The sequence below is a fragment of the Eulemur rufifrons genome, chromosome 3 (genome assembly GCF_041146395.1).
Source record: "Eulemur rufifrons isolate Redbay chromosome 3, OSU_ERuf_1, whole genome shotgun sequence".
Lineage (NCBI taxonomy): Eukaryota > Metazoa > Chordata > Mammalia > Primates > Lemuridae > Eulemur > Eulemur rufifrons.
In genome coordinates, this window is record NC_090985.1 from 27567596 (window position 1) to 27587991 (window position 20396).

Below are 20396 nucleotides of genomic sequence, written 5' to 3' on the forward strand. Positions count from 1 at the left end.
ATTGATTTCGGTTTTGTAAAGCTGCACTTGGCATGCCGATGTGAATGCCGCCTGCAGAAGGTGGCGAGAAGCATCATTCACATGGCATCAAAGTGGCAGTGACAGCTGCTTTGCTTTGTTTCAGAGGAAGCTGGTGGAAAAGCCAGCTTTGAATAGTTCCTCTCAGTGTGATCAGAGTGCCTGGTGCCTTGTTGGAAAGATAAATTACCAGAAGAATAATCTGAAACCCTGTGGAAAGTGAAAAAAATACCAACTAATACATGGATTCTTCTGTGTGTATGTGTTTTCTAGATTTCCAGTGGGTTCAAGGAGATGTCTGTGAAGTTCAGCTGATGGTATATAACCCAATGCCATTTGAACTTCGAGTTGAAAACATGGTATGTATCACCAGTCATTTGACCTTTTTGAGCTAAAGCACCAAATTCTCATTAAAATATGTTTTTTACTTAATATTTGAAGCACTCATCTTAGGACATATGTCTGTTTTTGTATTTGTTTGCCAAAGATTATAAACTTACTGTGAGTGAAGACCATGTTTTGTCATTCCTCTGTCTTTAGGCTTGGTACTCAATAAATATTTGAATCAACAAAGAAACCTCCTATTTGAACACACACTGAACTTAGTTCACTGGACGTGAGATTTGAAATAATCATTTTAAGTTTATATGACATTAGCACCAGTTATAAAGTCTACGTTATGCCTCCTACTCAATATCACCATTATTTTGTTGCTACAAGATGATAAGGTGATCAGGGCCCAAGGGAAGAACAAGTGGTAGAATAAGAAAGTAATTACTGCACTACTACTCTGAGGTTTCTCTTGTTTGAAATCCTAATGTTTTGTTTCTGTACTTTGTGTAGGGTGTTAAAGATGCACTTTGCAGTCCCCTTCGTTGGTACTCCTCACCTGATCTCATAGTTGAGGGAAGGAGATTTGTGCTGGCTTTCCAAGTTAATTCTGTGTTTCCCGGGCAGACCCTTCCCCACAGTGTGGATTCCATCCCTGCAGTTTGCTCTGCATTGCTACATGGTACTGCCATGTCACTTTTCAGCGACATGCAGAGGATGGTGCTGCCATGTCGGTGGTTTCTTTTAGAGTTTTTGACTGGTGTTCAGGGTAACAGGCAGGCTCTCCATGCAGGTATTGTGCCAAGTGCCCACGCCACATGTCAGGCCCTGGGCAAGGCTCTGAGGGGACTGAGATGGACAGGCTCTTGTGTTGGCTGTGCCTGTGGTCAGGGCTGGGTTGGGGGTGCAGGAGGTGTTACAGGACCGATGTGAGGGGCATCTGTCTGTCCGTGGAGAGTCTGGGAAGGCATCCTGGGACAGACGCGACAGCTCAGCTGGGGCTGTAGGGCTGAGCCGCAGTCCACCAGGCAGACTGTTTGGTAGTTATTTAGATGCTGCATAGGCTTCCAGCAAGTGTCACAGTTTTCCAAAATCTGTTTGAGCTCTTAGAAGCTGAGCTGAATGTTAAGCTAACTGCAGTCTTGAGGCTCGCTCAGGATGAATGCTTCTCCTCCTCCTACCGTGCAAGGGCATGTTGGCGTGAGGATCAACCAGTGGCTTTGTCTCTTGGTCTAAGCAGGGAATAATAGTTGTTTAGAGAATTTTCCCCAAAGTGGCTAAAGTGGCATATGCCTGCTGCTCTTTTTCACACATTGTTTGTCTTAAAAATCAGCTTTCATTTTTATCTGTTTTAAAAATAATATGTGCTTATTATAAAAAATTAGGAAGAGTAAAGAATAAAATAAAAAGTATCACATAGAGATAGTCCACAAAGCATGGTCAGAATTTTAAAAACTAAATTATTGAATATTTTAAACATAAGAAATGTTACAGAGAAGAATAATCACTCATATATCCACCATCCATATTTAACAAATGTTAACAGTTGGCCATATTGCTTTAGCTATTTTAAAAAGAAATACATACCAGCATATCTGCCTAGAGGCAACTGGCTTCTCTGCTTCCACCCTTGCCCGCTACATCTGTTCCACACATGGATCATTTCACACCTTTGCTCCAAGTCTGGGCACGAGGTGTGCTCATTGCTGAGAGAGTGGCTTTGCTTCTGGGTGCTTTCTGTAGACAAAGTTAGGGACATTCTGCATTCCTATACATATACATGTAAATGTACATGTGCATGTATATCTACACACATATATCTATATGTATACACATGCACATATACTGCATATATACACTAGAAATGCATATTTTATACATCCTGAGTCACATTGTTACTTTCAATTCCAACACATCTCCATAGGGCTCTTTCCTGCCTTCCTCCATTCCATATTTGTGTCCTTTCTTCCAGAGTGAGAACTTGGGCTCACAACATCAACATATTTACTTTTACACGCAATCCTGTAATACATCTAAAATAGTTTCAGAGTTGCTTTGACTATACCACTGCAGAAAACCAACTCACTAAGATGGATCCAGAATTTCTCCCTTTTTTGAGGTTTTTTTTTTCTTGAGATAGGGACTTACTCTGTCGCCTAGGCTGGACTGCAGTGGTGGAAAATAGCTCACTGCAGCCTCAAATTCCTGGACTTAAGCGATCCTCCTGCCTCAGCCCCCGAAGTAGCTGGGTCTATAGACATGTGCCACCATGCATGGCTAAGTTTTAAAAATTTTTCTGTAGAGGCAGGGTCTTGCTATGTTGCCCAGGCTGGTCTTGAACTCTTGGCCTCAAGTAATCCTCCTGCCACAGCCTCCTGAGTAGCTGAGATTACGGGTGTGAGCCCCCATATCTGGCTTGTTGAGATGGTCTTTGTTTATTTCAGTGGTGTCTGCAACTGTAATGAAATCTTGTATATCATTCATTAGATTTATTCCAATATAGTTGATATTTTGATAGTTGGTGTTAATGATACTTTTCTACATTTTATTTTCCAATTATTTATTGCTAAATTATAGAAATATCTTTACTTTTTTTCTGATTTTGTCACTTTGCTAGATATATTTATTCAAGTTTCACTGTAGATTCCATAGGATCTCCATGTTCCTGGCTTTTTTTTTTTTTTTAACGAATAGTTGTCTATGTGCCTTTTCTTTCTTTTTCTTCCACTATTGTCCTGAGTAGGACCTCTGTTACAATAGGTCCTGAAAGCTGAAATCCCTGCAATTGTTTCCAATCATGAGGCAGTTCCTTGAGGCCAGAGAATCTGTCTGCCTTGTTCACTAGCAAGCTTAGTGCCTGGACATGTTGAAATGAATTGATAATTCTTAGAAGCACTGGAGGGGGATTAACTGATGATATATTTCCACATTTCAAGTTTTTGTTTCTTTTTATTCATAAATAAAATATTTTTTCTTTGGGTTCACATTCCCATTTGGTAAAACAACAAAACAAATAACAAAAATATAGCAAACAGGGCCAAACTCAAGAGGAATTGTTTATCACCTGAGGACCCACAGTGCTTATTGTGCCAAGATTGTTTTGTGTTAATCACACTTTACATTGTCTCTAAAGTTCTCTCTGGGTTTTTATAAAGACCATTAGTGTTTTCATTCTGACAGTTCCAGAGTGTGCCCATAGTGTTGTCTTAAGGCTCATCTGGAACCGAACACACATGGCTGGTTCGGGCTGCGCTCCTGATGCTCTGTCACTTGTTTCAGGGGCTCCTTACCAGCGGAGTGGCGTTTGAGTCTCTCCCCGCAGCACTCTCCCTTCCGGCTGAGTCTGGCCTGTACCCAGTGACGCTCGTCGGGGTCCCACAGACAACTGGCACCATTACTGTGAATGGTAAGGAGGACTGCGTGATGCTTTTTGCTCAGGAAGGACTGCCGAACTCTTGTGTTGCCTTGTCGAGGCCAAGCACTGATCACCCATCATTTCAGTCCCAACCAATAGAAGATAATGAAAATATCATGTCACGGCCCATATCTTTGGGCTTTGACGTGAAAAAGCCTATTCTTGAGTGTACAAGATGTGGTAGGCCCCTCCCTGCGTGCTGCTGTTGCTGTGGGAGGGGTCCGTCCTGTGCTCTGGCCCCATCACCCACTCCTCTATCTCCTTTCTGCTGTCTTCCTCCAGTATGTCTTAAAACAGGCGAAGGCTCTCCTGCTGCGGTTAGACCCTCTTGCTGTGGTCTGGTTGGTCAGAGTTCCTCCTCAGCTGGACCTCCTCAGAGAGTTGTCCATACGCACTGAATCCGTGTTTCCGCCTCTGTATTGGTTCTTTAACCCTCTGCATCCTGAATTTAGCCCTTATTTTGCTAAAACTTCTGTCGCCCAGGTCACCAGCAGCATTTTGCTGGCTGAATATGGGGCCTGCTTTTCAGTTTTCTTGTAGGCTCACTGCTCAGTGGCCTTTGATATTGCTGCCCATGCCTCCTGCACAGCACGCTCCCTCCTATGGCTTCTGTAACACCGCACCCTCCCGGCCTTTCCCTGCATCCTGGCCCTTCTGTGTGGGTCTCTCATCTTTTGCAGGTACCACTTGTGCAGCCCAACCCTCCAGGGTCCACGTCTCCCCTTCTTTCCTTTCCTCTCTCTGCCTCCCCTCCCCTACCCCTGCGCTGTCTTCTTCCTCTCTCCTTCCCGCCCTCCCTTCCCCTTTCTTCTACACAAGCTGTCTTCAGTGATCCCATGACTCCCGTGGACCCTTCTGTCTTCCGGTCCTGTCTACGTGCTGATGATCACCAGGGCACATCCCTTCCTGGCCTGCACATCCAGCCACCTGTGGCCGTGGCCTGGAAAGTCTCGTAGGCACTTTGCATACACGTCCAAGCCAAAATACCAGCTTCTCCTCCCCAGAGCTCCCTGTCCCCCCAGGACCGTCTCAGCACAGGCATCCCGATTAGCCGGTTGCCCTAACCAGCTTCCTGGGAGTTACCTTCAACCCCCTCCCTGTCTGTCACACACTCCCCTGCCCTCCGTTGACTCCTCATGGGAACTTCCTGAGAATGACCACTTCTCTCCACCTCCACAGCAACTTCCTGTCTTGCAGACTATGACTGTCTCTTATGGGATTGTCACAAAGGCATTAGAACAGGTATTTCTGTCTACAGTTCTGCTTGCTAATACACCTGTCTCCCATCTGCAGCCAGGTGATTTTTCTGGTACAAATCTCTGCTTTGTTGTCTTTTGATTGGAAGCCTTGGAGGGACCCTTGTTCTTGAGCGTGAAGGCCCCAGCTTGGCTTTTGGAATGTGGCTTTTGGAGCCCCCTCCACAGACTTCTCCACTAAATCACACTCCATCTCAGGAGACTCCTCCTAGTTCTGGAGCACTCCGAGCTCTCTGAGCCTTGCCTGTGCTGTCAGCGTGCTTCCGGCCCTGACTCCTGTGCTGCTTTCAGTCCTTGGCTAGGCTTCCTGTCCTGCTGGAGACCTCAGGGTGCTTGCTGACTCAGGCCCCATAGGCTCCTCCTCTGTGTTGGGTGTGATGGATTCCTTGCTGGCCTTGTCTGTCTCACTCAGTTGCAGCTCAGTGCCTAATGTGGAGCCTTGCACATAGTAGGTCTTCAGTATGTATTTGTTGGCTAGAAGAACAAACATTCACTGGGAAAGGGTGCTCCCTATTAGGTGGGTGAGGAAGGCGTAATTAGGTTAGGGTGTGTTTGGCAAGCCCAAGATGGAGGTAAGCGCACCATTCTGGGCATGTATCTAGAGGGAGAGTGGGTTGGCAAAGGCGTCTCGTAGTAAGTGACCCAGAAAGGCCAACTAGGAAATATTCAAATGTGTGAGGGGTGGGCAGTAGGGGGGGAGGGGTAGTCAATAGCAGGTAGAAAGAAGTTCCAGGCAGAAAGAACTACTTCTTCAAAGCCCTGGCACTCAGAACATAGTGTATTTGGGGGACTGGGGGTGGTATCTGGGGGACCAGAGTAGGTGGTCCCAGGCAGGGGTGGCAGTGCAGAGGCTGGAAAGTGGACAGAGGGCAGAACTATAGGGCCTGTAAATCATGCTAGAGGATGTTGGCTTTCTCCTGAGGACAGCGGGGGGCCACCGCCTTATTTGAGTAGAGATGTGGTCAGATGGACAGTTCAGAGCGATCCCTGAGGATCTGGCAGCCTGCTCAAGTCTGGGCTGGAGATGGGAAAGACCATAGGCAGGGAGACCAATTATAGAGCTCTGGCGACGATCTGGAAAATGACAAAGTAGGGCCAGAGCCGTGGCTGGGCTATGGCACAAAGGAGACAGATTCGAGAGGAAATAATGAGGATTCAGAATAACACATAACTGATAACTTATATGTTCATAGATGAGTCGTTGGAGCCTTAGTAACACATTTCTTTCTTATGTTTCTTTGACACAGACTAGCGAGTGTTCATTTTTGGCATGCCTTGTATATGAAGCCAAAGGTCTGACCTTGTATTATGAGACATAATGATGTGCTGAATATTTGTTATCAGACTTTTGGGTTTATGTGGCAGTTATTTTAAGCAAAGGGTGAGAAAAGGAAAATGACTGATTTTAGTTAAGAATTGCAAAATAAGAGATACTTAGCAGACAAAACCACATCATACCAGGTTTTATAGAAAAGAAAATTATGAGGGACATTAGTGCCAGAGAGATGCAGGTTCCTAGAGAGGAAAATGTTTGCCAGGTGAAGAAATCTTTGAAGAAACATACTTGAGAAAGGAGGGAATGTGGGTGCTATGAGTTGGAGTTATGCTGAAAGAGCAGCTTGAAGCTGGCAGAAGGGGAAGGGGAAGGCTGATGGGGATGTCTAAGGGCCCTGATTTGCGCTTGAGAGAATGGCTTGCTTCCCTGTTTAGGATGTAGCACTTTCATACGAATGCAGAAAAGTTGTTACCCTAGGCATCTAGCCATTGGGTATTGTTTAATTTTGTTACACTGTGAATGTTGTTTATAATAATTATCTCTTGAAATTTCAAGAGCCATTTTAAAGCTTTGCTTAAATAATGTTGAGTGCTTATCTAACCGATGGACTTTTTTTTTTTTTGCACGGAAAATTTGTTAATCTTAAATTGAAGTACTTGTACACATACTACAGATTTGCCATATCACGTAGCAGCTATAATCACAATAATTGGCTCTTGAACTTCCATCTCTCAACAGAAGGTTTTGAAGCATTTTTCAAATACTCATTAAGTCACATTATATCCTGGAAAGGAATATTAACTATCATTCTCATTTTAGAGATGGATAAATCTGAAAAGCGAATTATTAATAGTGAAGGGATGAGATACTGGTTATTAAGTTATATAGATATGTGTAGTTTACAAGGACTTTCACATATACTCTTTCATTTGGACCCAGTCAGCCTTACAAAATAAGAATATAGATGCTGGTATCATCTCCTTTATACATGAAGACATCGAGGGTGTTTGAGGTTGAGGGCGGGAGCTGTGGTTGAGAACCAGCAGGTGACAGGCCACCATCTGAACTCAGGTCTTTGGAAGAGAAACTCTGTTCTCTTTTCACTGTTTTGGCCATGGGCGAGAGATGCCAAGCCTTGCCAGGTGGTGTAAAGGTTTTCATTCTGTGTTCCAGGTTACCATACCACAGTCTTTGGTGTTTTCAGTGACTGTTTGCTGGACAACCTCCCAGGAATAAAAACCAGTGGCTCCACAGTCGAAGTCATTCCTGCTTTGCCAAGACTACAGATCAGCACTTCTCTGCCCAGGTAGTGTACATAAGGAGCACAGGTGTCTAATTGTTGACAGGAAATGGCTCTTAGGAATATTTTTTAGTTATACATTGTTTTAATGGCACAAAGAGGCTGACTTAATCTGTAATTCTTATGACCAGAATATGAGTGGAGGATATCTTTAAGATAACCAATAGTCAATATGTTTTGCTTAAAGTGAATTGGAACAAAGTTGAAATCTTTCTTACCAAGATCAGAACATAATGTGAAATTAGCGTATGGAATCATAATTTTTTAAAAAATATAAAATTAGGGAATTTAAGAAATTTCCTAAAAAATATGGAAAATTTAAGAAAAACTCTTATTTTTAAAAAGGGTTTGTTCTTTTTGTTTTTGTTTTGGAGTGTTATAGAAAAGCATGAAGAAGAAAGGGCAATAATTCTCAGTATCTCAGAAGCAATTACTGTAAATGCTTTGTGATATCTCCTTCCAGTGTTTTATCCATCCTTTTTTTTTTTTTTCTTTTGGAGACAGGGTCTTGCTCTGTTGCCCAGGCTGGAGTGCAGTGGGGTGATCATAGCTCACTGCAGCCTCGAACTCCTGGCCTCAAGTGATCCTCCTTCCTCAGCCTCTGAAGTAGCTGGGACTACAGGTGTATGCCACTATGCCCAGCTAATTAAAAAAATTTTTTTATAGAGACAGGGTCTCACTATGTTGCCCAGGCTAGTCTCAAACTCCTGGCCTCAAGTGATCCTCCTGCTTCATCCTCCCAAAGTGCTAGATTACAGGAATGAGCCACCACACCCCCGACCCATCCTATTTTTATTTTAATTAATTAATTAATTATTTTTTTCCTTTTTCTTTTTTTTTTGAGACAGAGTCTCACTCTGTTGCCCCGGTGAATGCTGTGGCATCAGCTTAGCTAACAGCAACCTCCAACTCCTGCGCTCAAGTGATCCTCCTGCTTCAGCCTCCCGAGTAGCTGGGACTACAGGCACGCACCACCATGCCTGGCTAATTTTTTCTATTTTTAATTGCTCAACTAATTTTTTCTATTTTTTAATAGATACGGGGTCTTGCTCTTGCTCAGGCTGGTCTTGAACTCCTGAGCTCAAGTGATCCACCCGCTTTGGCCTCCCAGAGTGCTAGGATTACAGGCGTGAGCCACTGTGCCTGGCCCCCATCCTGTTTTTAAAATACCGATTTGAATAGTTGAGATTATACTACATCATATATGGTATCATAGATTACTTTTTGCATAACCACATAAGTTTTTCTTCACGCTCTTATAAATTCTTAAAAAAAATTCAATTTTAAATGTCTCAAAAAAGTACATCATAGCTGGGCATGGTGCCTGTAGTCCCAGCTACTTGGGAGGCTGAGGCAGAAGGATTGCTTGAGCCCAGGAGTTTGAGGTTGCTGTGAGCTACGCTGACGTCACTGCACTTTATGCAGGGTGACAGAGTCAGCTCTGTCTCAAAAAGAAAAAAGTCCATCATAAATATATCTCAAAATTGCATACCCATTAATTTCCTTGCTATTAGAATTTGGGATATTTTCAATTTTGGCTTTTATGGATAATACTTAATGGACATCCTTTTGGCCATTTTTGTAAAATGTATCTTGGGATTTTCTGAAATGTTTTTAAAGCACATTCATTTGTTTAATGGATCCTTTTCATTTGCCAGGCACTGTGCAAAGTGCTAGTATTGTAACAATGACCACAATAGTCCTCTGTCCTCACAGGAAGTTCTGTCAAGTGGGAGAGATTGACAAGTAGCCAAACAATCCCAGTGCACTGTAGATGGGGAGTTCCCATGTGCTGGGGAAGGTCACAGGGGGCTTAGAGAAGATTTCTTCAGGGAGACGAAATCAAGAGTGAAGCACAAGGAGTGGGGGTGTGGGGGAATGAGCTGTGCAGGATAGCCAGGCAGGAGCAGTTTTCTGACGAAGGAAGGAGCGGGGAGAAAATGGCATGGCTTGGGAATAAAGTGAAACGCAGAAAACATTTAATCAAAAGGGGTCGTAGACCTGAGTGTAAGAGGTAGAAATGTAACACTTTTAGAATAAAATGGGAGAAAATTTTCATGACCTTGGCTCAGGCAAAGAATTCTTTGATGTGACACCAAAGCCAGGATCCATAACATAAGATGTTGATAAATTGGACTTCATCAAAATTAAAAACTTCTGTGCTTCCAAAGACACCATTAAGAAAATGAAAGAGAAGTCACAGACTGGAAGAAAATATTTGCACATCATATATCTGATAAATAGCTTGTGTTCATATAAAGAACTCTTAAAACTTAAGAAGACAAACAACCTAGTTAAAAAATTGCCAGAAGATTTGAATAGCTGTTTCACCACAGATGATATTCAAATAGCTAATAAGCTGTCTGGAAGAATGTTCAACATTCTTAGTCTTGGTGGAACTGGTACTGCATGTGATTCTAGTTCATACCTCCTGTGGTGGCTTATAATCAAGACAGACAGTAGCAAGGGTTGCAAGGTAGTAGAGAAACTGGAACCCTCATGCACTGCTGATGGGAATGTAAAATGGTACATCTGTTTTCAAAACTCTTTGGCAGTTTCCTAAAAAGCCAAACATAAATTCACCATTTGACCCAACAATTCCACTCCTAAGTATCTAGTCAAGAGAAATGAAAACATATGTTGACATAACATGCACATTAATGTTCATAGCAGCATTATTCAGATAAAATGTAGAAAGGGCCCAAATGTCCATCAGCTGATGACTGGATAAACTAAATGTGGTACATCCATACAATGGAATACTACCCAGCAATAAAAAGGCATGAACGGATACGTGCTCCAGTTGAACCTAGGAAACATTGTGCTAAGTGAAAGAAGCCAGATACAAAAGGCCGTATGATATGTGATTCTTTTGATGTGAATTGTCCAGAAAAGGCAGGTCCACGGAGACAGAATGCAGCTCAGCGGTTGCCTAGGGCTAGAAGTGAGAGCAGGGATTGATTTTAAGTGCACCTGAGGCATCTCTTTGGAGTGCTGGAAATGTTTTAAAACTGCCATCAGTGATGGTTGTATGGCTTTGCAAATTTATTAGAGAATAATTGAATTGTGCGCTTAAAATAGGTGAATTTTGTGGTATGTAAATTGTATATACTTCAGGCTGTTTAGAAAAATGAATTTTGGTTTGGCTTCAGTGTAGGATAGATGCATGATTTCAGCTGAGGCCACAGCAGCCTCAGGAGATTCTTTCTTGTCTTTGTGATGGGCGTGAAGAAACCAGAGCTCCTTGGGCGGAGACACCTCTGAGCACATTGTCTTGAACAGCCAAATCTGCAGACTCCCAGCGCAGGCTTTGCCTGCCAAAATCCGCCACTGCTTTCTGTAGTACTGTGGCGCCCCGTGGGTGTTAGGTTATGAAGGACACTGGCCTTGGCACGTGGTTGTAAGGCACATGCTCATGGGCGTGTACAGAGCACCAAGCACCTGGCCGAAAGCTGGAGGTGTGCGATGGAGATCTGGTAAAGCAGGCGGTGGCCCGCCAGCTCCACACTCAGCACCCCTCCGTCAGCAGGCCCGTGAGGGAGTGGGGCTGGCTGAAGGGAAAAGGCCCTAAGTGGAAGGGCTATTAACAAAAGGGAAAAATATTTTGGGAAAAGGCAACTTTGTCATTTGTCCTGCTAGTAACTGTCTTGAAGGTCGTCTCCTCAGGTGTGCAAGGTGGTGAATACAACAGCTATTCAGGTAGCGCGCTTTGCCTCCCTCGTTTTCCCCCTGCTTTTAGAATAGGTTCCAGAGATAATGTCCGCCTTCCCCATTTTTTGTGGATGTGCTTTGATGAGTGCTGCACTCATCTTCTCTGGTATCTGTTTCCGCCCATGAGAAGACCTGTGCCGGGACTGGCTCACCCACAGCTCGGAGGCGCGTGGATCCTAGCACAGCCCTGCTGGGGTTTATTCCGCCATGAGAGACCAGGTGCTGTGGGAGGGAGGGCCCAGTGTCATGGATCTGATTTAGAGTTAAAATGTTTGTTTTTTATTTCTTATTTAAAAAAATTATGTATATATATTTTCTAAGGTGATTTTCTGAAATAAAAAGTGACTATTCTTTGAGTTTGGATTGTAATTAATCTAATATAAACATCTCTGTCACTGATTCATCAAATTCACTCACAAACATTTATTGACACCTACGACATGCTTTAGGCCTTGTGCTATAGGACTAGCAATTAATAAAAAGTGCCCTTGACTGAGGCCTCATCCCTTGTATGAGCTCACAGTCTGGAGGGGAGGTAGAGTAACTGTAGTATAAATAAATTTGCTCACTGCTCCCGTAATATGAAAACAGGAAGGGAGAGGTTGACTCTTTCTTTTGGGGTTCAGGAAGGCTTCCTAAAGAATGTGATACTCAAGTTGGGCCTTTTGGGGATTCACAAACATTGGCTGGATAATCAAGCAAGAAAAACATGCAAAGAGGAGGGAATAGCAAGTCAACTAAACAAACAAGGGTAGACCGTAATGAAGTAGAATTAAAAGCTATGACGAAAAACAAAGCAGGGTAAGATGAAATGTCCAGAAAAGACCCATCTATGGAGACAGAAGGCAGGTTACTTTTCAAAGCAGGGTGAGATGGCAATTCCTGCTTGGCAGGCCGTTTCTCTAGAAAGGGCTCTGCAGAGGAAATGTGCAGAGCAGCCAAGGCCTGCAGGCAGCCAGCTGTGACGGGGGACAGGGAGAAGGCAGGGCGGGGGGTGTGCAGGGAAGGGAGGCAGTCAGTGGCAGGTGGCCTGATGGTGTCTCCTGTGGAGATGCCTTGTCCTGCCTTCTCTGTGGCCTAGCTGCCCATGCTGAGATGGGCTACACAGGGCAAGGCTCCTAGGAGGCCGCCATTAAGTATGCAGTGGGTCACTCTGTCCTGGGCCTGTGTCAATTACTGCCAGGGTGTGTTTCTGTGTTGTACAGGTGGTTCAAATTTGAGATGCTTATTAATTTGTTCAGTACCTATTTAGTGAGTACCTATTATGTGCTGGGTATCTGGCTAGGTCAAAGCTGGTAGTGCAGAAATAAAAATATTGTCCCTACTTTGAAAAAGCTTTTGGTTCAGTGCAGGGGTGGGGAGGGCAGAGCCACACTGAGGGGTGCCCACAGCGCTGGGACGCTGTACTGTGGGACAGTCAGCCACCTGTGTCAGGGCAGGGCCCTGTGGCTGTATGGTTCCTCCACTCTGAGGACTTCCTGACTTTTTTCTTTTTTCCATCTTTTTTCTTTCTCCACAGTTCTAGAGGGCCTTGGCACCCTGTTGTTTGAGACACAAAGTAATTAGTCTTGAATGTATTTTATGTTTTTCCTAGTACCTTCTCTGCAAATCCACATCGACTACAAACAGTTTTTGCTTGAGAAGGATGGCCTATTAAAAGACGGGCAGAAGTAATTTATGGTGAGGGCATGAATCAGTTTTCCTTCCTTGACAAGAGGAAGTTTATTTCTCGACTCATGAACAACATTAAAGATATTTAAATGCAAAGGAATTCACCTGGATTCATTATACTATTATTTTATGAAAATTTGGTTTGGATGTAAATGTTCCTCTATCAGAGTCTGTAACTAGAAGCCCCCAGGAGGTGTGTAACTGGCTCAATAAGACTGACTTGTTTTAAGCATCGTTTCTTTCCTTGGCTAGCAGAAGTGTGAGGCCATCACTGTCTGGAACATTCTTTTCTGCCCTTTGAACCAAATAGTGTGGGGACACAAGCCTGTCCTGTGGCTTGAGAAACAGCGTTTGGCCCTGAGTCTGATCCTTGGTGCTGTGGCCAGGGGGACAACTGGAAGGAGCTGGTTGTTGGAAAGGCTACTGGGTATTGGCTGGGATGGCGTAGCCTGGAGTCTACTTAGTGGGTTTCGTAAGCCATTTCTGGTTCAGTGAAGCACAATATTGGCTCATACAGATTAGACTAATGCAGCTGCCGGTGGAAATCCTTCCGGTATGGGGAGAAGATAGTGGGTGCTGAGTAAACCTTTCTGGTCCCAGGAAGGTTTGTTGACCTTCCCCTCAGATGACCTCTTCTAGCTCCCGCTTTCTTTTGTGGCTAGACTTCTCCAGAGAGTTGTGTGTACATTTTAACCACACCTACCACACACATCTCTTTTCATTCTCTGATGACTTTTGTCCCCACTGTGCTAAGAAAAGCCCTTTCCCTGTGGTCACCAGTGACCTTGCCTGGAAGTCTGTTTGCTGCCTGTGGGTTGAGATGGAGACAACCAGGATAATTATCTTTCTGTAATCAGCTGGAGTCAGCAGAACTCAGGTGAGAGCTGACAGAGCGAGAACTGTAGTGTAGAAGCCTCAGGGGAGGCCTTCAGCCTTGGGGCTGTACTTCCATGGAGGGTCGGCTGCCTGGCCTGTCCCCTAGTACAGGGCCTCCTCTGCCTGGCATGTGGGTGGAGCCCCATGGACACGGTCTGACCCCAGGGTGTGGCTGAGCTGCCCCGTGTCTGGCAGGGTGTTGGCGGGCATTGCTCATAGTTTTCACTTGTGGGGTAGAGTCTGTTGTATATATTTTCCATTTCTCTTTGACCTCAGTTCTCATGTTATCAGTCAGAGTGGTTCATGTAAGTTTTCCTCTTAAATCTATGGATTTTCCCAAGGCAATTCTGACATTTTTTAGATTTTTAGAGAACAACACTCTGATGGTTCATTTGAATTAATTCATTGTTTAATTTTTGCCCTCCATAATTCAGTAATTAAGTATTTCCATGCTTCACATACACATGAGAAACTAGGGTCGAATGAAGGTGATCGTGTTTCTAACATGCAAAGACCCGGATTTGGCTACGTATGGGAAGCACTTGGCACGTGGCAATTCACTGTCTGTTCTTGATAGCTCAGCACTGAATTCCACATTTAAAGCCAAGATTTCCTACCCCCTGTTTTGGAGATGCATAAATGCAGTGATCCTTTTATCTAATGTGAATAATTCTAAAATGCCATTGGTTTATTCTCTCTTCTTTAGATTTATTATTGTTATATTACTATTATTTTAGATCTGCACATTCATTGCAACCCTCTTCTGGTGATGAAATATCTGCTAATGTATCCGTCCAGCTTTACAATGGAGAAACTCAGCAACTTATTGTTCAATTGGAAAATATTGGAATGGAACCACTGGAGAAATTAGAAGTTACGTCAAAAGTCCTCACCACCAAAGGTAAGTATTTTAAGCAGTTTTGACCCTAAGAATGTTTGTGTGGTTTACTTGCAGAAGAGATACTTTAAATAGCCAGTGTTCAGAAAATCTAAAAGCTTCTTCCACTTTTAATTTGGTGCCATCATGACAGTGACAAAATAGTCATTCATGAAGAACACACAAAAGATAACTCGACAAAGCACGCACTGTAGTATCCCACGTGCTCTTTCCCGGGTCTGAACATTGTTCAGATCCTCAGCAAAACTACTTCTTGAATGAAAGGATGAGAGAGAAACATTAGCAGGCTCTTTAGCATTCTGTTTGGGACCCACCCCATAATGCACCCAGCCTGGGCTTCTCGGCAGACTTGACACTCAGAGCTCCCTCTTCAGGGCCGGCCATGTGTTTCCTACTGCTAAGGTACACGTAGGTTGGGGTCCTAAGACCTGTGTTGGAATTTTGACCACTTACTGTTTGTCCTTGGGAAGGTATTATTATGTGCCTCAATTTCCTCATGGGTGAATAGGGGAGGTAGTACTTACCATGTACAGTTGTCACAAGAGTGAAATGAGCTAGTGTGTGGCAGAATAGCAGAATACCAAGTGTGTTAGAGGTGAGTGAGCTCATTGATCAAAGGAAGAATATATTCTGTAGGAGGAGGGAAAGGTATCAAGAGTAATACATGGAAATAAAACCACGTAATTTAATAAAGTTAGAGAAATTATACAGGCGAGTGAGACCAGACAATGAAAAAGAGGGAAAGCAAGCTGGCAGAACCTTGGGGCATTTTACATGCTTTTGACATAGGAGTGAGGTGAACCAGGCATAGAGTGGGAGTTCGATTGGTTCTGGTTAAGTTTCTAGTAAAGGATGTTGTTACTCTCTGGCAGAGGGCTCCCTTCTCATGCTAATAACATTATAATGGGAAAAACTAAGTTTATTAGAGGTAGAGACACAGACCATCTGGTTAGTTCTGCTTGAGGGAAGGTCCAGGGATAACTTTGGGAGAATTTCATGCAAAGAATTATGTCATGAGAGGACGAGTTTGGAGTATATAAGAAAGGGTTAATTTGAGCTTCTACCACTCTGGAGAATTTCAGGGTATCTTGTATTCCCATATTTCTCCCGCTGATTTTGATGGACATCTGTGTGTGGGGGAAGTAAAGCATGTATCTCCATATCCACATTCTCTAGCCTGTTTTCCTTGTCTGTATCTCCCCTGGAAGGAGCCTTGTCCTAGGGAATAATTGAGGCTTATTGTTTTTTTTTTTTTAATTTTTATTTATTTTTTTATTATTTCAGCATATTATGGGGGTACATAAGTTTAGGTTATGTATATTGCCCTTGCCCCCCAACCCCCACCCCGAGTCAGAGCTTCAAGCGTGTCCATCCCCCAGACGGTGCGCATCACACTCATTATGTATGTATACACCCCTCCCCACCCCCCCACATCTGCCCGACACCCGATTAATGTTATTCCTAAATGTGCTCTTAGGTGATGATCAGTGAAGTGACTTGTGTACGGCGTCATGGAGTTGGAGTGACTGAGCAGCTGCTGCAGAGAAGACATTATCTGCTCTTGATCTTCCTCAGGAGGGTTGGGTGTGCCCAGAGTAGGTAGTGGGGTGGAACAGGAAGTCCGCTGTAGGTTGGCAGGACACATTAATTTTATTTTTTCTGGTCTTGAATCCTTCCTTTCTTTGTGATTTTTTTTCTCTTTTTTCTTTCAGTGCTGATCACACAGTATGGAACCAATATATATACACATACACACATACATATACGTACATATATATATAAAATATTTCTTATTAGTGAGGCCATAAGTGGCAAATTGTTTATGCTAAATAGTTATTCAAAATAAAAGATGGGTTCCTCTTTTCACCCTGCCCCCTAGGAGTGGTTCTTGAATTCACCTGGGGCTTCATTTCAGTCCCAAGGAGGTTGCAGGGAAGTGGCCACGTATAGGACCCAATGGCAGTTGTTAGCCTGGCGTGGTTTCTGGTCAAAGATGGCGAAAGAGTAACATTTTTATTCTACTCTTTCTCCTGAAATCTCCCCCAGATTACAAAGTGTGAAGGATAGTAAAAATAAAATCATTCCCTGTGAAGCAAGGAAATTATTTCAACCCCAAACACTGAAGTATTGGCTGCGAGAGTTGTGGAAGCTGGGTCGGAGTGAGGGAGGAGGAGAGTAGAAGCTGCACTCTCGTAGGACATTGTCAGGAAAAGGTTTTCCCCAAGAGTGGGCAACAGAGTACCCCAGAGTACCTAAATGGTGGGAGCACGTGAAGGGGCCTGGGCAAGCCCCAGAGCAGTGGGGGTGCTGTGGGGTTCTCTTTCTGTGCCAGGCCCTTGGCTAGGAGAGGTGAAACAAGGGATGGGCAAGGGAAGGGGCTGATGGAGCTCACAGGTGTGTGAACAGCTTCACTGTAAGTCTCACCCACCTTTCGAGCAATAAAAACCCAGGTAAGCCTGCTCTGGGCCAAGGGGACCAGTGGAAATGCAGCTCAGTCACAGCCAGTCACAACTGCCAAGTGCTAGGCCCCTCCTCATGTCATCTGGGACTAGGCAGGGTACAAGTCACACCAGATGATGGGACAAAAAGAAGAAATGTGAACAATTGTCTGCTAGGTACAAAGCGGATGATTACAGGGTAAAAAGATAACTCTAAGATAACATGGAGGTAGCAAGGAGAGGAAGAAGCCACTGCCCGGATGCTAGGAGAACATGGGAAGAGACTGAAATGAGGAAAGCCCAGAGAAGGTACCCAGGAGTGGAAACTCAGACCTCAGAGGAGAGACCAAGCCTACAGCACTGGGGTCTTGAGTTCAGAGGACCCAGGCTTCTGAGGAAGACACTTCTGTCTCGTGCTGTCAGCCCATTTCACAGTGACCCTCTTTATCATGCTTCCCTTTCCCTTTGGGAAATGTTGCTTCTGCTCAAATCCCTGCTGTCACTTCCTAGCTGTGTATTCTCTTGGGCAAGTAATTTAAGCTCTCCTGCCATTTTCCTCTTCTGTAAAATAATGCTAATAATATTTAATAGTACCTTTATCATAGGGTTATTCTGAGAATTAAATAAGCTAATATATGTAAAGTGCTTGGAACAGTTCGTGGTGTATCATGAGCACTCAGATTTGTTAGCTGCTGTTACTACTACTATTGCCACTACTGCCACCACCATCATCACCACCATCTCACCACCACCACTAGCACCATCACCATGACCATCATCACCACCACCACCACCATCATCATCATCATCACCACCATCCCACCACCACCGCTAGCACCATCATCATCATCACCACCATCCCACCACCACTACCACCACTATTACCACCACCACCTCCACTATCACCACTACTGCCGCCACCACCACCACCACCACTGTCATCATCTCCATCACCACCACTCACCTCACCTTAACCACCACCATTGTCACCACCATCACTGCTACCTCTACCACCTCTATCACTACCATCACTATCACTGCCACCTCCACCATCTCCTCCACTGCACCATCGTCCTACAACTATTGCTGTTGCTATAGACACCACAATTTTACAGAGTTGTCATGAGGATTACAATTGTGTGCATCAAGTATCTACCCACTTCTCTGCCTAGGGCTACCACCGTTTGACTTCTAATGGCATAGATTCATTTCACTTTTTTTACTTGATATTTGCAGTCATGTTATCCATTCTGGTGGTGAGAGAGGAGTGTAGTGGTGTAGCATTGGGTTTCAATTTGTGTTTCTCTGATGACCAGTGACATTTAGCACCTTTCATGTGTTTTTGGCCACTTGGATATCCTCTTTTGTACAAGCCCTTTGCCTTTTTTCCCCTTACCCATTGTGTGTCTTTTCTCTCTCTCGTTTTCTGTTGCTGTCTTTCTCTCCCCCTTACCTTCCATCCTGACTTGTAGGACTTCTTTACATATATTCTGGGCATGAATTCTTTGTTGGAAGTATGTGGTGTGACTGTCTTCTCCTACTCGATGATTTGTTCGCCTTTACCCTCTTAGTGGTATCTTTGGATGAACAGAAGTTCTTAATATGGTTCACCTAATCATTTTTTTTTCTTTTAAAAATGTTACTTTTTGTGTGTTATTTTAAAAACTTTGTATACTCTCAGTCTTTGGGAAATTTAATGATACTACCTTAGTTTCATGCTTTCCTCTTTTCTCCTCCTATTTTTGGGACCAAATACATTTGAGCTAGGTAGAAAATGCCTCTCTGGCATTAAAAAAAAAAAACCAAAAAAACCCTCTATCTGGTACTCTGAATTTAATTAATTGGTTATAGGATTTGGTTGATATTTGAACAAGCAAGCTAATATTGAATGACAGAAAATTACGGTCTATATGGCAAACTTTTTTTGCATCTCCTGTAATTTATCTTGCCTTCACAGCTTAGCAACTGGAAAATATTCTTTCCTTCTTTCAAATAAACCCAAACGGTAATGATGTGCCTATTATTCATGAAAAAACTTCTTGTTCTTTCTGAAGCACAAATCCCCACCTGTTTCTCTCCTTTGGAAATCCTTGAATGACTCCCTTTTGTCGCTGGTGCCCAAGGTCCTGTATGCCCGAGCCTCTGCCCAATGCTTTGGCTTCCTCTTTTGCCACCTTTCCTCTTAAACTGTAGTTGCATTGGTCACTGGGAACTAATTTCAGTTTCCTGGACATTCATGCTTTCTGTGTGAAACTGTGGGATGCACGTGTCCTTTCCTAGGGCACAGCTTGCTGATTTCTGCTCCTCTCGCCTTTGCCTCCTCAACTTTAAGTAATTTACCGTTTGGGTTCCTGCTTAGTTGTCACGCTTCTGGAAAGCCTTGCTAAGACTGGACTACTGGGTCCCCTTCCTTGTCTCAGAGTGTCCTAATTCCACAATAGCCCGAGTTACTAGGTATTGTGACTGCTTACTTATTGGCCTCTTTCTCCAGTCAGGGTATGAGTCCCTCAAAGGCAGCGACTGGGTCTTCTCTTTTATTTCCCGGGCCTGGCACATAGTGGGTGCTCAGTGCTGAGGGGCGGTTGATGGAAAGACATTTTCTCATTTACAGAATGAGGCTGATAAGAGTACACCTGTCTCACTTGTTGGCTGAGTGGATAAAAGAAACAAATGAAACAAATTGAAAGGAACACTTTTCAATTTCTCATGAGCTCCTCTTTAGGGACTCACCTCTCTACACCTGCTCAGTCACATTACTGCCTCTGCCTCTGCTCAGACGTGTCCTCCTCCCCGGCAGAGCCTTTAGCTGCTGCTTATTGGTGGAGGGCTGCCTGTCTCAAGGTCCAGCATGTGGCCTGCCTGCCTTTCTAGGCAACCGCAGCCCTTGGTGTTCCTCATGCCTTTGAACTCTTCTGGAACTTATTCTTTGTAGCTGCCATCCCCTCCCTCCTAATCTTTTACTATGAAAACATTCAGACATACAGAAGAGTTGAAAGAATTTTGTATTAATAGTAAGCACTTGTATACCTACCATCTAAGTTCTGCAATTAACATTTTGCTGTATTTGCTTTATTACACATCTGTCCAGGCTCCTGTCCTTCCATTAATCCATCTTATTTTTTAATGCAGTTTAAAGCATGCATATCGTTGATTAATTAGAGTTCAATTTTTTTGTGTGTAAAATATTTGTGCAGTGAAATGTACAAA

General features: G+C 43.8%; 1 protein-coding gene across 5 annotated transcripts in view; it reads left to right on the forward strand.

Moving 5' to 3' along the window:
- Positions 1-20396, forward strand: part of TRAPPC9 (trafficking protein particle complex subunit 9) — a 604744-nt gene that overhangs the window by 115460 nt on the left and 468888 nt on the right. For all 5 annotated transcript variants that reach the window (XM_069465953.1, XM_069465949.1, XM_069465951.1 and 2 more), the window contains 4 exons: positions 292-377; positions 3628-3754; positions 7469-7601; positions 14591-14754. In XM_069465953.1, the coding sequence (XP_069322054.1) occupies positions 292-377; positions 3628-3754; positions 7469-7601; positions 14591-14754 (510 nt within the window). The remainder of the gene's footprint in view (positions 1-291; positions 378-3627; positions 3755-7468; positions 7602-14590; positions 14755-20396) is intronic.